The 17,646-nt window shown below is 40.9% G+C and overlaps 1 protein-coding gene across 1 annotated transcript; it reads left to right on the plus strand.

Moving 5' to 3' along the window:
- Positions 1–6,788: 6,788 nt before the first annotated feature.
- MRPL42 (mitochondrial ribosomal protein L42) lies at positions 6,789–13,779 on the plus strand. The gene is made up of 6 exons (XM_064702058.1): positions 6,789–6,922; positions 7,983–8,134; positions 9,955–10,018; positions 10,922–11,006; positions 12,267–12,430; positions 13,662–13,779. The coding sequence occupies exons 2-6, from the start codon at positions 8,053–8,055 to the stop codon at positions 13,705–13,707; spliced, it is 441 nt and encodes a 146-aa protein (XP_064558128.1). The 5' UTR covers positions 6,789–6,922; positions 7,983–8,052; the 3' UTR covers positions 13,708–13,779.
- Positions 13,780–17,646: the final 3,867 nt, after the last annotated feature.

The following is a 17,646-nucleotide window of genomic DNA, read 5'->3' on the forward strand; positions in this document are numbered from 1 at the left end:
CTTGAAAGTCTGTGAGACGCAACAACAGAGTGAAGCACAGTTGGCTCAAATAAATGCTCATCAGTCTTGAATTCAGTGGTCCCTTTCAGGAGTTGTAGACCAGGAACCTTGCATCAGTCAGAAGCTGCAGCAAGTCAATCTGGCTTATTATGTTTAGACATCTTTTGTTGCACAACAAGTGGTCTGTCACATCCTGGGAGTTTTCATTATATCTCTCCTTCTGGCTTCTTTTATGAAAGGGCTTTTGAAGTCCACTTGATCAGGAGATGGCAGTAAACAAAAACATTAATTTCTGTTGTTATATCTACAAAGATTTAGATTGTTCCCCTAAGCCATTTTAGCTCCCAGAAGGACTGCTGCAGAGATCCCTGAGTACCCATATTGGGCTGAAAAAGCCATCCAAACTGGCTACTCCAGAATACCATCTGTAGACTGTCGCCTGTAGTCCCCATTCAAATGGGCATTCATTCCTACAGCCCAACTCCAGCAAGGCCTGCCTCCACAGTGGTTATTGAGTGTGTAGTTTCATGTCAAGGGCACACCACTTTTTATTTGCATTGCTGCTGCCTTCCTCCTATGGCACACACTGCTGTTCCCTCAGCTCACACCATGATCTCACTTAAGATGAGCTGATCAAAAACACAAATGGTTCCTCAGTGAGCTGCTGTGAACCACAGGCAGCTACACAGCTGTACAGGTAAGGCATAAAAAAGGACAAGAACTCATGCCTGAGGGTGTGAGAAAGGGACACTCTATAGTCCCCTGCATTAGGGGTAGTGTGAAACCATGTACTTGAGATTAGGTTAAACCAAACAGCTGAGTCAATGTCTTAAAAAGAGCGTTTCTTTTTTCCCTTCCCATCTCACTCCTACCTTCCTTCCTTCCACATGGCATTTTCCCCACTGTTCATTCTGCTGAGCTGATGCAGTACACTAACTTGGCAGAAAAACAGCCATTCAGTCTAGCCTTCTGCTGGACTGGTGAATTGGTTTGTCTTACAGTGGGGTCTGGCAAGCCCCAGACAACAAAAGGTAGTGGGAGTGAAATTGTACCTGTACCTGTAGTGTCCATGACTAATTAACTCATCTTTGGATGCCCCTCAGTCTTTTGGAGAAGCTGCAGGCAGCAGTGAGGTCCTGCTGCCTTTCCCTGCCCTGTATTCCTGATCCACTCTTGTCATTGGTATGTATCTACTGAGGCATAGGGGGTTGTTGTTGGGGGTTGTTTTGGGCTAAGTTACCCTTCTGACCAGCTCACTGAGGCATCAGAGGTGGCACAAGAGAAGCAGCAGGAAGCAGGGTAAGATGGTGCAGGTGTAGGACCAACCATCCCGTCCTGCAGCAGTGACCTGTTCTGTTGGCTGATCTTGGCCCACTGCACAGGCCAGGATGGAGAGCACAGTACTCCTCCCACAAATCTGGGATTATCACACCATTGCTGGGATTACAGTGGTTCCAAGAACAAAGCTAGGCAACCACCTTATTCACCAATAGGGTTGTATAATGCTACTATAGGCAGGGAAGGTAAGAAGTAATTGCAATTAGGCAATTAATACACCCAGAACAATTCAATACAGCTGCTGACCATCTTCCTGTGACAGCTTCTGCTGTCATCGAGTTACCATCGAATTACTCACTGAGTGGGTGCATCCAGGCCAGCTGAGCCTGTGGCTGACTAATCCTACTTCCTCCTCCTAGCCCTCTTTGCAATCTTAGAGAAGTTTTACTGTAATTACAACTCTCTTTCAAACCCCAGAGTCTTTATTTTTGCATAAAAGCATTTCTATATTTTTACCAAGTATTGTAGAAAATCTGTTCTACAGCAAAAACCAGATGGATGTATGTACAGAAGCAGAATGAATATTCACAGTAATATCCAAATTTTATATTAAAAATGCTCAGTAAATCCCAGAGTAATGTCACAAGAGTTGCTATGATGCCTATGTACAAAGGGGGAAACTAAGGCACAGAAGTGCAGTGTTTTTCATTTAGCAGTAATTTAAAGTGTCATTGGACAATTTCAGAATTATCTGAACTGGCAGGACTAGGTGAAACTGTAATGAGAGAAGGAAAAAACCCCACCAGTTATATGTTTTACCAACTTACAACATCAAAATGGGATGCTACGAGTAGGAGCCTTCATTGTAGCAAATAATTTTTGATTTTCGTTAAGTGGCTGCTGAGTAGAGACAGTGTTGTTTCCTTGAACTATGGTAATCAACACAAATTATTTAGGCTGCATATGACTGCTGAGGCACTGTAGTCTTGTCATCTGTTATTTACAGTTGCAGCTTCCTCCTTATCAGTAACAGGATGGAGCAGTGATGAGATGGTGTGAGATATGCTAAAGAATAAGGAGGGCCTACTGACATAAGCCTTGATGTTTACTCTGGGTGTTTACAGACTGGCTTAATATAGAAATCTGTCTGTCTACAACATAACTTGAGAAAAATTGAGAATTAAGACCATAACTAAACTACAGTGTCTCATTAGAAATTGGATTTCTACATTTACAGGATATCCTCATAGAAATTAACAGACAGCATTTAAGGAGTGGAGACCCATCCATCCCCATTGTTAAGACACAACCTTTGCAGTGAAACACATCCATCCCTTCACAAATTCAGGTCCACTTCTAGGTATGATTGTGTAGTACCTTGCCAGTTTAAAAGGAAATAAAGGAAGCCAAATGCTTATTCCTAGGAATATTTTGAAACCTTGTGGTTTCTATGAAAACAATAAATGTGTATTATATTCAGTTTGCCAATGATCTAGCCTGAATGATTTTCCTAAGAAGCAATTTCCTAAATATGTCACTGCAGCAAAAGAGCTGGAACAGCCAGGTCCTAATTTTCCATTTCTCAGAAGGGCTGTGTGTGTGTGTGTGTGTGTGTGTGTGTGTGCAACTGCTCACACAAAACCCACGCCAGTGCAGATGATATCTCTGATTTATAACTTGTTCATCTAAAACCACCATAGTGCTGCCCTCATCACTACATAGCGTCTGCAGCCTAACTATAGCTCAGCCATCTGATCAGCTGGAGATTTCCTGGAGAAGTTTGTAATTGACTGTTGGAGTAAGAGCAGGTTGATGGTTTATCTTCACTAAGAGAGCAACCTAGAAACAAAACTTCCCAGGTTTCCAGAGACAGGAAGTCCCAGAGGTCTGGAACTCAGCAGCAGTGCCTCCATCATATCTCCAGAGGAAACAGAAAGAACAATCTTCCTGCTGAGCGAATACAGACTGAGCGACTCTCCCCTTTGCTGTCTACAAGCTGCTGAGGCAGGCAAGGGCCTTGGCAGTTATTAATAACCCCATCTCCAGACATGCTGGAGAAATGTGCAGTCACGCTTCTGAGCTGTCCTTAAGCAATTCCCATCTCCCTTTGGAAAGCTGTAATCTGTCAGAACATGCTGCTAAGAATACACTTGCAGAACATTATGCGTCAGGGAGGGGGTAGACCTCATCTACTATCTCCTAAAAATCTTTTTATAGAAACTACCTAAAAATAGCCTGGAAGCCTACCAGGGTATGTGGTTCAGCTTTTAAAAAATAAAAATAAAAGTTCTGTGGTACCTTCAATTGCAACTTTTCAGAACTAGGATTTAAGTTACAAGATTTGTCATTACAGGATGTTCTAAAAGCGCACATTGCCAGAATAAAAAAAGTATGCCTTACCAAAAAAAAGTATGTCATTCAAAACAAGCAGTACAGACTGTAGCTTCAAATTAAAGCTTTTGTTGATCTTTACAATCTCATTAATGAATTAGCTTCTTAGCCATTAACAACTCAATGCCACCAGCCTATAATATCCCACCATTAGGAGACTTGCTGGTCACATTCATCAGGAACATTGGAAACTCTACTTTTTCAAACTTGTGTCTGAGGAGAGCACACGTATCTGCAAGTGTGTGTCTGTATGCAGTCCTCAGGAAGTACAAATGGCACTGAAGAGTAAAAAATTGTCTTTATTAAAGCAAATAAATTGATGTAGGAAACTGTAATGTAGGAGCACCACAGAAGTCTTATATTGTAATCATGACTGGTATACTCAAGCATATCAAGTTTTAGTATTTTGTATTGGGAGACAATTTCTAAGGAGCTAGGGAGGTTTTTAATTTTTTTAAGAAGTTACAGCTCCATATAGAAAAGATTTTTAAAAAATGTCTTGCACCGGAGAAAGAAACAGGTGAAATTTACAGTGGTCTTCAGTTGTGAAGGGAGTTAATTTCAAGTTTTCCAATGCACAGCAAAGGATTTTTGTCCCCTGTATGGGTGAACAATGTCCTTTTGAGAAAACAACTAAGAATCAGAGTTGTCAGCCATATCATCCCTGAGTTGTCATCATCATCCCTGAGTTTAGGCAATCTTTTAAAGAAGCTATGACAATTAAATCATAAGCATCTTCAAGAAAAGTCAGAGAAGCCTTAATTTTGCTTAGTATTTCCTAGGAAGGAAATGAAGGCTTAATGTACTTCTCAGAGGTTCACACACAAACGCTCACAAGTAGCACACACTGCATTTGCATACAGGTGTGTCACACTGCAGCTGACCAGAAGAAAGTGGAGAATCTTGAGCAGTTCCCATCCTGAAAATACTGAAATAATTCTATTTACCCCCACTGTGCTTATGGACAAAATATTCCTGAAGCTCCCTCTTTATATGAAAATTCATTTCTTTCTTTTAATTTCCAGAGTGCATTTCAGACAGTTTATTGCCATTTTATTTTTTCTTCACTGTTCTTGAGTTTAAAATCCTCAAAGTGTTTTATTTGTCCATCAGTAGAACCACTGTCTTGCTTGTATTGGATGTTTACTTCATTGTATAGGATGCTGCCCTCATCCTATACAGCACAAGGATTTCCTTGTGGGAATCATAAGCTAGTACACAGCAGAAAATAGATAGAACTGTGTTGCTTCTGTTTGGTGCATGAGCCCAGATCAGATGCCTCTGTATCTGCACACAGAAACTTGCTGGAATTACAAAGTGAGTTTATCTCCACAAATCTGGAGGAGCTTTGTAGGGGAGATGTGATTTCTCACCTTGGTTGCGTCTCTCTAAGTAGTATGTAAAACATTTTGGCCCAACTGTGCTCCCTTTTTCTATGGTGTAATGAATCTAATATTGCAGGGAGACCCAAAATGGGGGTCTTCCATCTTCCTTCGTATAGAAAAATACTCAAGAAGAAAGCTTTGTTAGTGCTACTGGGAGTGATCAACTCCTGACTACTGATTTCTGGCTATACTTCTGCTATACTGCTGGAAGTTATCAGTGTAGCTACACTGATAAACTTTGCTGAAATTGTGAGGCTTTCACTGATGACAACATGAAATTGCAGTACCACAGTCAATGACCAGAAAAGATGCGATCCTTGGAAGCTTTCTGGAAGAGGTTGCTGCCTTTCAGGAGACAATAACCAAGAGTCTCCAAAAGGGTAATGCTGTGACAGGAATGGAGACACAGTCTGCTGATGTGACTTAGAGGCTTTGTGGATGTGTAAATGCCTGAAGTGCTGGAGACATTCCAGATACTAGAGCAGCAGGTCAGACAATTGATTTTTGTCTTTTCTACTTGTCTTTTATCAATATTGTGTAAATATAACCTTGTCTTTGAAATGCTTTGTGACTCAGTCTATGAAAGAAGTACAGCAGGTAACCTGAGAGAAGCAGTGTGCCTGAGACATTCAGGTGAGTTTTCTGTATGCCTTGAATATTGAAAACATGCAATTTCATCTACATAAAATCCACAGGCCTTCGCTGTGGAAGATTGTTACAGGTACTGTGAAGATCTGGCTGGCTGAACAGAGGAAGCTGCTGCAGCCACTGTGTAATTTAACCTGGAAAGCAAGCAGGCTAAGTTTGCAAGCTTGTGAAATAACCAATAGAGATGTCCCTTTGAATTATGGGATTAGAAGGGGTTATTTTGCAGCTAATATAAGACTATGGCATGCTGGCACGTTCCCAGGACTGGCAGGTGCACTGCTGCCTGTTGCTGGGGCGTTGTGCCCCCTCCTGCAGCCGAACAGCTGCTGCCAATGCCGAGGTCGGCTCAGTGCCTCCACTGTGGGTTTGAGCCTCTCCCAGCACAGGGACCAGCAGGGTGAGCAGTCAGTGTTTGACCAAGGGTCCCTTGAGAAGCGCTGAGGGAGCTGGGGGTGTTTAGCCTGGAGCAGACTCAGGGGGGCCTCTTCTTTCTCTACAACTGCCTGAAAAGAGGTTGTAATAAGGTAGGGGTTGGACAACCCGTGACAGTGTTGTCCACAGTGGTTAATTATTGGTTTATTGCATGCCAGGTAATGAATCTGGGTTCTTGGGGACAGCAGCACAAGAGGAAGCGGCCTCAGGCCAAGGGAGGTTCAGGTTGGACATCATGAGGAACTCCTCCACAGGAAGGACTGTTAAACACTGGAGCAGGTTCACCAGAGAGATGGTGGCATGGCCATCGCTGGAGGTGTTCAAGAAACGACCGCACATGGCACTTACTGCCATGGCCTAGGTGTCAAGGTGTACAAAGATGGGTCAAAGACTGGACTGGATCATCTCAGAGATCTTTTCCAACCTAACTGATTCCGTGAATATGTGTTTGTGTGTCCGCTTGCTCCCCGGCCCGGCCAGCCACGGCCCGGCCTAGCCCTTCCCGCATCCGTATTACTATCCAGCGGCAGAGGGCTCGTTGCCGGTGCCGGAGCAGCGCTGAGGGCAGAGGGGCGGCGGGCGGTGCCGGTGCCCTCTCGCCGCCCGCACTACGAGTCCCGGCGTGCCGCGGGCCGAGCCGCCGCCGGAGCCGGAACGGGCGCGCGGCGCCGCTTCCGCCGCCGGGGCTGGTGCGGGGCCCGCGGGGGAGCGCCGGGCAAGGCCGGAGAGGCTCTGCCCACGTTCGGAGGGGCTGAACCCTGTGCGGCACGCTCAGGATTTCATAACGGGTACTTTTTTCCTTGCTTTGACGGATTAGTGACTTGGTTTGTTTGTAGTGCTAAATATCTTCTTCAGTTCTGAGCCGCGGGTTTCGTGCTCCCGCGTGTTGCTGGAGTTTCCTGCGCGCTGTCTCAGGGATGGGGCTGTTCCCATTCAAACCGGAGCGGTCCTGGCAGTGGGGCCGGGAACGGGCTGAGCCCTGTCAGGTGCCTGACCCTGTCCTTGGACCGAGATCCGCCGCGTTCCTCCAGATCCTCCTCCCTCTTTGTTCATGAGCCTCTGAGGGAAAGTTATGAGCGCCTCTGTAGGTGTTGCTGCTCCCCTAACTTCAGCAGCATTGGCACAGATAAAAAGAATGCTGAATAATAATTATATGTCAAAATTGGAAAACACGCGTTTCTGGTGATGTTCTGAAGCCCAAAATTTCAAGTACTTTTAAAAGGTTCTTGTTTCTTTTCTTTTTTTTCTTTCTTTTTTATGTGTTTGTCTTTAAACTGTTTCCAGTTACGTTTTTCTAGGTTTCATTATAAGTTTCTATTTAAAGCAGTTTTTTTTTTTCCAGTAGCAGTAGGCACTGAAAACATAAGATGTCCTTCTGCTTCTGTGAAATTTAGGTAACATTTAAGGTATTCAGGTCTATTGCTGAGATGGATAAAACCAATTAACTGCATTCAAGAGTTTTTTAACTACAGCAAGTGTAGTTTATAAGTATTTCTGTTTTTGTACGGGCTGATGTTATTTACATTGTTAACAAGAAAAGCATATTTCATGAGTAATTTTATGGAGTGTCAGAAAGAAGGATGCAAGTTTTAGGTGGGTGAGTACCAATAGAAAAGCCTGTGAGAAGGCACAGGCATGGAAGCTTTTTTTTAAAGTTTAACCTTCAGTAAATAAAGTCTTGTGCTATTTTTGACTGTTAAGGAGACAAGTACCATTATCTCAAGTGATAAGGATTTATAAACAATTGATAATGAAGAATTATGTTGCACAATCTTTTCCTTAAGATATTCAAGAAGTTTAATTGTTAGTCTTTTGCATCCTGAATAGTTAAGAACTGATTTCTTTCAGAGTGTGTTCTGCAGAGAAAAAGTTCTTTGAGTTCCATCTGTCCAGGACTGGTTTCCTCTCTGCTGTCACCATGGCAATGTCACTTAGAACTGCATGGCCCAGCCTCCTCAGGATGCGTTCAGCAGCAACCTGTAAGCAGGTCCCACTGCAGAGTAAGTAGTGATGAAATTGTGGAAGTCCTATATTAAAATTTGTTCCTTGAGAACCTCTTTCCTGTAGGGTTTAAAGTAATGAAACATGGAAGTGATTTTTCTGTTTGAACAGAATCAAGTGTGTTAGTCTGTGCTCTATTCTAATAGTAATCTAAAGGATATCTTCATTTGTTTTTTTCTTTTTTGTGCTCTGAAAACCTTCATGGTCCAAGTAGAATGCACCCCAAATTATTGATTAGCTTGTAAATACTACCCTCTTACCACTGATTATCATTGAAGATTTAAGTTGATTTTTTCAGACTTAGAAAAGTGGTGAGAAAAGGCTATAGTAAAATCTCACTTAACATGAACAGAGAACAAGTAGAAACAGGCAGTACTGTTTCTTAGATTTTTGTCCATGTTTTAGATGTCAAGAGAAGGAAATAGGGAAGATAGTAAAGGTGGTAGAAAAGACAGTAATGGAGAAAATAGAATAGACATGTTACCTTTTAGAGGTAAGTGGGCAAGGAAGGGAAAGAAATTTTAGGAAGACATACAAACTAATTGCACTTTACCACAACTCAACTCCTTAATAGCTAAGAATAGTTTAATTAGAACAACTGAAGAGTGGAAGTGCTAAGAGTAATTCTGAATTTAAGAGTTTGCATCTAAAATATTTCTGAGAGAACAATAGCTACACAAAAGTTTCTTCTTGGCTTTTTCAGCCTTTGCAGTCTTGACACAATGAATGCTCTCTCCCTGTGCTAGGAGCAGCCATGAAGAATCCTATTTGTATTAAAAGATGGTCTAAATAAAATAATGTCAGATAAAGTTGAAACCTTTTTATGACTTAACAGAAAGCTCACAACATGTGAAGACTTGTTTCTTGTGATCATAATTGTGTTCTAAAAGCACAGTTGTTGAATAAAGCTTTACAGGACACAGAAACTTCCATGTGGATTTGTCTCAGGTTCTGGCAATTAGCAAAGGGCTTCTCAGTGGAAGTCAACTCCAGGCACTTCCCAGGCCCACCTTAGGCCTGGATATCTGCTTTGTTGTGGAAGACAGTGCCTACAGGATGATTCCTGTGTGAGGGGCTATGAACACTTTAGATTAGTTGTGTTTGGACTCTGTAATCTTTAAAGTCTTTTCCAGCCTAAATTATTCTATGATCCTATTAAAACAATGAGAATCAAACCATGGGGAAGGGACTTTGAGTGGTCTGTGATCCAAGCTCCTGCTCAAAGCAGGGTCAGCTCTGCAGTCATGTTGGGTTGCTCAGCCTTGCTGGGTCTTTGAAATCTCCCAGGACAGAGAACTCACAAACCTGCCTGAGTCCTATCCCCTTGGCTTGCTGTCCTCATGAAAAAAACATTTCTCTACATATCCAGTCAGAGCCCCTCCTTTTCATTTTTATAATAAATATTGCTATGAATGAAAATATGACCTTCCCTCTAAGTCCTAAGGTTCTTTACATATATAAAGGCCCTCTAAGTCCTAAGGTTCTTTACATATATAAAGGATATTTCCTAATGATGAATTCTATAGGTATTTTGTTCATATAGTGATTTTACTCAGGAAAACAATACAACTAGGAAGGTAAGTATAGGTCATAGCTGCCTGCACGCTGTTTTCTTTTTTTTTTTTTGATTGCACTGCTAGAAAGTTGTGTACTAAAATGAACTTCTATTTAGATGGTGTTTGGGTTATGTTAATCTAAAACTGAATATGATTATAATCCCTGATTAAGACTTGAAATAATGAAAATTGAAAATATAAACTTTCTTAATTGGGCACAGCTCTGCTTGTTTCTACATCAGAGTTCTTTATTTTTATTGCAGGTGGAGCTGTGTATCATGCTTGCCATAAATCTACATACTCAGTTCTCCCTGAAGACTACAATTGGTATGTAAACGTGCTTTGCTCTGTGGCCTTTTCATGTAATGTTTATTCCAGGGCTACTTTCTCTGTCCTGAAGTCATCATATAATAGTATCAAACGCATCTATTGCCAATATTGGATATATATAATAATTTCAGCTAAAGTGCTGTCTCTGATAGTAATGGTTATGAAATTAATGTTTCAATGTAATGAAAAGTCATGCAGGACTCATTCTAAACATGTTGATGACTCCCAGTACCCCTGCAGTTTTGTTTGTGGAAGAGTAAAATTAGCTTAGAGTAGTAATTTCCATTGATGCTTGTTGTTAAGACAAGGTCCAGGTATTTTTGTGCTGCTGCACGGGGAATCTGTGTAGAAATGAGAAAAGATGGTACAAATACAGTGAGAAACACTGAATTCATGTCACCATGAATTTTAGGAAGCTAAATGTCTCATGGGAAGGGGAAGGAAGGTGAGAAAAGTTATATTCTCACAATGAAACTCTAAGTAGGACTTCTTGTTCAACATTTTTTACATAATAGAAAAGTTAGAACCCCAGAGTTTGTTTCCTATTATTTCATTACAGATGCCATACATCTTATAAAGACATGCTGTCCTAGAGATCATTATCCCAATCTGTTTAGAGTTTTATATGGAACTATTTAAGTGTTTTAAGGTTTTTTTTCCAACTCATATGTCCAGGTATTTTAATAATTTATTTTAGCCCTTTTTTCCTCTCCATGAAAAAAGAAAATGGAAGATGACTGAGAAAAAAAAACTTGGAGGTTTGGCTCAAATGTTTATGACCCTTATTTTATAGAAATTATGACAGATTCATAAATGCAGGGTCAAATCCAGTTTTCTTTGGGACATGGGCTGCTCAGTTGTTCAGTACTTGTGAAAGTTATGAGTTTTTTATTTTTATAGCAAAGTGGAACTTGCAGTGACATCCGATTTGAAGACAATTGTCTGCTACCACCCTTCGCTTGAGATTCCATACGAGCATACAAAAGTATGTCCAAGTATATTTCTTACTCTTGTAAAGGCATTTAGTGGTTCATAGGTTTGAGTCTTTAGAGCATCTTTTTTAATTTGAAATTACTTCAGCACATCTGTGAAGTAAATGACTGATGAATATAGCTGCTGCCACAAGGAGGAGTTTACTCTTAGTTGAATTAAGGGCAAGTTGAAGAGTGAGAAAAGCTCAGGTATCACAGCATACAGAAGCTCTAGTTGAATGAAAGGCACTAAAACACTTGTGCACTACAGAGAAAATAGTGTCTGTCTACATGGGTACTACTCAGAGAGGATGATTGGAATGCAGGTTATGGTTCACATGTCTTCCTGCACAAGAGAAAACAAAGAAATACTGCTGCTACTGTTTTCAACTCAAACTTTAAGTTCCATTCAGCATTGAGTTCATAAAAGCCATAAAGAATTCTAAATACTGATTTTTATCTATCAGTAGTACTTTCAATGTGATCTTTACATTGATGAAAATATATCTAGTGTTGTGATTTAAAACCTAGAGAAATTTTTCTAGTGTACATTTTTTGTTTGAAGTTCGTGTTCCCATGTGCTAGTAAAATACTGCAGCTGGCAGCTGTGTTGCTGAAGTACCCAATGTGAAAGTTCTTATTGAAGCCTAAACCATTTTAGCACTTTTTGCCTGCAAATTACATAGCAGTAATTTTAAATCTGTCAGTTGCACATACCTCAAAAAAAACAGGTGTAAAAGGATAAAACAAGGGAAAATACTTGTAATAGTGGTAGTAGTTACATTTCCAATTGAAAGCAAACAACTTGGTCTTACCTGTTGCATAAAAAATTATGAAGTGACATTCTTCTCTAAGGTACATGTTTTAGCAAAGATTTTTAGCAATTATGATGGTTGCTGTGAATAAAATTCTGAGTGGGAATGGTGTGGATACTTCTGGGTTAGTGGAACTGAAGCTGATGATTCAGCTAGTGAATTGTAAGATTGAGATCTGCAATAATGACTACAGGAATGCTGGTTTTAGGATCACCAGTTGTAGAACCTAGAGTAAAAAGGTGTTTAGACATATCTGCTCCACAGTGGTGTGGTTTCATTCGGGGTGGGAAGGTGAGGACAGTAAACAGCCAGTGTAATTGCAGGTATTTTTCTGGGTTTTTTTTTGTTTTAGCTGTTAGATAGTACTAAAGATTACTCTTAGTAGCTTGGCTTTTTTACTTTCTCAATTAAATAAATCAAGGAGAAACAGGACATACATATACATTACTGTTTTGCTAGCCCATACCACGGCCAGATCCAGTGAATAATAAAGAAGAAAACCTTGATCAAGTTTTAAAATCCAGATTGAATGAAAAAGAGCTAAAGAACAGTAGAGGTCCTACAATGGAAGAGCTCAGCAAAATGTTTTACACAACAAAACATCGCTGGTATCCTGTGGGACAGTAAGTATTTTCAATTTGTCTGTTCCTTTTGGAAGTAAGGAATAATTTAATGACCAGATTCAACCTAGGATGAGTCATAGCATACAAGATACCTGTAGCATTTGGGCTGCTACATAAAATTTTCAATGCAGTGTTGGGTGAATGGAAGACTGTATATAATGAGAGGTTTTTTTAACACTGCTCCTTTGATAGCCTTTGCCACTTTTTTCTGTAAAATATGTGACAGTGCAGAAATTTCTCATACATCCTGTTAGCTACTGCTTTGAGTCATTTACTAAGTTCCATAACAGAATCTAGTATACTATCTAGTATCAGTGGACATAACCAAACAAGCTTGGAAACATGCATTGCCTATTCCTTAGCAACCTCAATGGGATGATTCTCAGACTTAAGAGCAGTAGAGGTTTTTCATTTGGAATGGTGAAAAGTGCTCTTTGGTGTGCCTTGTATTCAGAAATGGAGGAGGAGAGGTGCACATATACATGACTGAGCTTAAAGAGGAACTCTGGGCATTACTAATGTCAGCCAGCAGCATTCTAGTGTGTCTTACACCCTTCCACTCCATGGTATTCTGTCTTTCAATAGCTGTTAATTTTGTAGCTATGGAGACATAATACAGGCAGTTTTTAATTTTTTTTTTGTTGCTATCCACAGAAAACTTTTTAATTAATGTGCTTTGGGAGTAGATATAATGAATGGAAAGATAGGACTTTCATGACCAAAGGGTAGCTGTCACTTCGATGAAGATCAGACAGGATCTGTCTTGTGTAGCATGCATAATTATGAGGAAAGTGTGGTTCATTATTTGTTCAGAATAATTTGTTTTTTAGTTTTTCTGCAAAATATTACACTATTTAACATACAGTCTGGCACAGCTCTTTTGAACATCTTTGTTCTATAGCAATCATTTTAGCCAAAGGCAAGGCTGACCATGTAATAAAATTAACTTCACACAAAGGATTAAGAATAAACAGCAGCCTTTGTGCCCATTCAGCTGTAGAACTGATTGGATTATTGCGTGCTTGTAGCAGATGTAGCAATAGAAATGAGTAGCATTATGTAACTCCACAAACAACAGAGATGACATCTAATGAGTGGTGATGGATTGTGCTTGTGTATCTTGTATTTCACTTCCTTGTGTAACCTCGGATCACTCACTGGGGGCAGAAATACCACAAAAATAAAGGCTGTCCACAGCTTGGACTCACTGCAGTGTGTTTTTTTCTTTTAGGTATCATAGAAGACGCAAGAATCCTAATCCTCCCAAAGACCGATAACCAAGATAACTTCTTGTTCATCAGGACTTTGCTGTTAATTTTGATTGGAAATAAAAGTTACAGCAGGTGACATGTGTGGCTGTAACATGCTTAACTTGATTTGACTGTTATTTTCTACTAAAAGCAGCAAGATGGCACTGACAAAACAGGGAGTCAGTGAAGGCAGTTGTGCATTCCTGGTCAGCAAATGGACTGCTCTTAGATCAGGATGTAACAGGGATGGAGTGCTCTGATTAAATTCAAGAGGTCAGAGGCTTATCATTGGTCAAGTGAATCCATACAAATATTCTGTCAAAATGGAAAGTCTAGAAGTGGATGTGTTAGGGTTTGGTGGTTTTGAGTGGGATAGTATTTTTTTATTATTTTAGGAATCTAGTAAGGTGAGCTTGAATATTGAAGTATTAATTAAATAGTTTTTATTAAAAATATTATGTGAGGTGTTTGTGAAAACAAACTGGTTTTCTTCTTCTGTTACACCTGTGAGTTACCTGGCTCCATGTTTAATTCTACATCAGCCAAGTGATTGTAGTTAAGCCTGTTGTGTATGGAAAACTGGCCAACTTGGTTAATTTTTAGCATCCAAGTCACAGTAACTTGCTTTTCTAAATCATCCCCCATTCTCAGATATCTACAAACTTCTGTGTGCATTTGTGGTTCGTGGAGGTTTTTTGTTTGTTTAATCCCACCCGATCTACCACTCAGTGAGGACGCTGTGTTCATACATAAGCTGGAGCAGCTGTATCACAGTAGGAGTTTGGTCTGATTCTACTTCATTGCTTTATCATTTTGTAGTGCTTAAATGTTCTTCCTCCTGTATATGTCATGTAGCTTTTTTTCCTTTCAGGAAAAGGGAAAAAACCTTTGTTCCAGTCTACAGTTTTAGGCATCAGCCCTGTAATAGAAAGGGCTAGCTTGGAACATTATGCTGCTGCAGAGATGCCAGTGACTTCATAAAGCCTTCTTAGTAGATCCTTCTAAATAATCAGAAAATTATTGTCTCATGTACATCACACATTTTTATTGCATTTCCCTTCCAAAGCAATTTGGATAACCTAGGAAGGGGTCTGTTTCCTCTGTTAGTCTAGTGTCATTTCACCAGCATGCATTTTCTACAGATTTTGCTAGAAGTTGAGTACCACTCATCTTCTCAGTTGAGATGTAGAGAAACTACATCTCAGCTGTTAGTTAGTTTCTAAAGATACTACTGAATAACCTTTTTTCCCTTGAACATCCTTTATTTGTGAAAAAAAAGCAATGTTGGATGTGTGTAAAAAGGCTGCCTTTAAATACTTGTGGGAATTTATACAGAAAACTAGTGCCAGTGCATTTTTAACTCCAAATGCTGGGTAGCTGATAATGGTTTATCATGGCAGAGCATGAAATCCTTTTGCTCCTTCACTCTGTTGTGCTTATAAGATATCAGAGTCTGTGCTCAAGCCAACATGAGCCAAGTGATTTTGGCTTCTTATTAATGGTGTGTTGCTCACATAATAAGTCTGCTATTGTGAAGTAATGTCTGTGGGGTCTCTGTGAAGGATGGCTGCTTAACTCTGTAAGTTCAATTGCATGAACATAATAGTGGCTTTTTCTGCCTGGAATATAACTTTTTGAATAGATTGTAGCAATTTGTAGTACAACAAATTTTGGTATTTTTTAATAGTATGTGGTGTCTGATGAGGACTCTGGTGAATTAGTGAGCTTTCATCTTATGCAGTGTTTTATGTTCCAGTGCAGAAAATTGAGTCCCTTTTATTTTTGGAAAGCTGAGACCTAATTTGTCACCGTTTGACTTTAGTGTAAGAAGATATATCCTTGGACTAATTTAAACTTAAAATTATTTTCCTCCATCCTTTTTCCTATATTTTTGCTTACTGCTGCCTAGTGCTGCTAAGAAATTTTGCTTTACAGAGAAACCTTTGCAGTCATAACCTGTCTGTTCTTGCCTGTCAAACCCTGTTTGTGATCAAACATCCACAATCACCGTAGAAATACTGTCTTTCACAATGTTTCCCAAACATTTTGGATGCTTTTCAGGCATTTTGAGAGCTAAAAATCTATGATGTGCTTGGCTGCTATCTTTAAAGTACTTCCTCTTCTGACCAGTGGCTGGAAACTGTCTAAAACACATGTTCAGTACATGTACCCTGTGCCCTTTTGTTACTAATCTGTAACATTGACGTTTTAAAATCTTTCCCTGCATTGTGATGCTGCTTTCAATCTTAATTGTGTTTTCTTTTACTAAATCTTTTTCCTGAGTTACCTGAGGCATGACACAATTAAAATACTACTCTCACAGTAATCTGAAGCTCTCTTCTTGGTTTTCTAGGTCTCAAACAACTGGCTTTGTTTCTCTTCACTTGGAATTCAGAATTCATCCACTTGATTATTGTTCTACTTCTATGCAAAAAAAAAATTTGAAAGTTAGTTTGGGATTTCTGTTTTCTGTTGCCCTTGTTCTTTGTAATTGAAAACTTAAGTTGCATGAAATTTGCAATGTTAAGTCTGTTCTGGCACTTTGAATCCCAGTTTGGGCACTTAGCCATTTGTTTTGTATCTAGTAGCTGTTGAGTTCCAGAGCATCTTAGGCTGCTTGCTGTGGGTAGTAGGCAGCTGGGTACATCTTACTGAGGGATTTTTGGTTTTCAAAAGTCTCACTAAAAGTCTCCTCAAGCCTTGCTTGGTCTGTATGCCATTAGAAAACTGTTTCAGTCATGTATCAAAAGTTTTGCCCTTAACTCACAGAATTGTTAGGTTTGGAAGGGACTTCTGGAGATCATATAGTCCAACATTTCTGCTAAGGCAAGGTCACCTGCAGCAGGTGACAGGAACACAGCCAGGTGCATTTGGAATGTCTGCAGAGGAGAAAACTCCACAACCTCCTTGGGCAGCCTGTTCCAGTGCTCCCGAGCAGGAATTCGGACCATTTAAATCACAGTTCAATTAATCTGAGTGCCTCAGCGAAAAGAAGTATTTCCTCTCCTCTAATTATCCCCAGATTAAAGCAGAGCTGATGCTTTGAAGAGGCTTTTCCCCTTCGGTGCGCGCCGCGGGAGCTGCCGTGCAGGCTGCGTGCGGCACCACCGGGAGGCAGCACCGCCCAGGGCGGAGTGGGACCGGGACCGGGGTCGGGATCGGGATCGGGATCGGGATCGGGACCGGCTCTGCGGCAGCTTGAGCCCCGAGAGGCGGCCCTGGGCTGCTCCCTTCCTGACGCTCGGGAGCACTGCGGCAAAAAGCGCTCCTTAACACCTCCCAAAGGACTTGCACTTAAAGGATCAAAGGTTTTCTGCCGGTTTAACTTTTGTAGGGTGTCTCAGAGACAAAAAAAGCTCCACCATCCCAGTCTGGGGAAAAAATGAGTCGATAGTGGGGCAGTAATAACAGCGCAAATTGGCAGCAGAGGGTTGTGCCAATGCCTTGTCCCTGCTGCTGTGTTCATCCCTGTCCCTGTCCCTGTCCCTGCACCGTGGCAGCCCCAGGACAAGCAGGATCAGGAAGTGTAGCTGGTTTGCTGATCAGCCTGGCTGGAATGAGAGCAGCCAAGTGGCTTTGGCTCATCAGTTCCTAAACTGGTTTCCCCACCAGACGGACAGACGCTGGGACTGGCACACAGGAGACAGGAGGAATGTGCTTCTGGGCGTGTGACAAATGTCATGACTTTGTTTCACTTCCCCAAGATTGCAGTGAAGGCAGCAGTTACCCTCCTGCCCATCTGCCCACCCATCCTGCCATCCCTTCCCCCCATCCAGCTATGAAGTTCTATAGGAAACTTCTCTCTTGCTGCTGTTATAAGAGGTCTGAACTTCATCTGTCATGTCCAAATTCTGCTGTGCCACAATAAATCCTTGTGGCAGGTCCTTATAAGTCACAGTACCGACTGCTTGTCAAAGCCAGTGCTGCATTTCTCAGTTTCTCCAGTCTATGAATTTTAGCAGCATG

Source organism: Zonotrichia leucophrys, chromosome 1A, assembly GCF_028769735.1.
Source record: "Zonotrichia leucophrys gambelii isolate GWCS_2022_RI chromosome 1A, RI_Zleu_2.0, whole genome shotgun sequence".
Lineage (NCBI taxonomy): Eukaryota > Metazoa > Chordata > Aves > Passeriformes > Passerellidae > Zonotrichia > Zonotrichia leucophrys.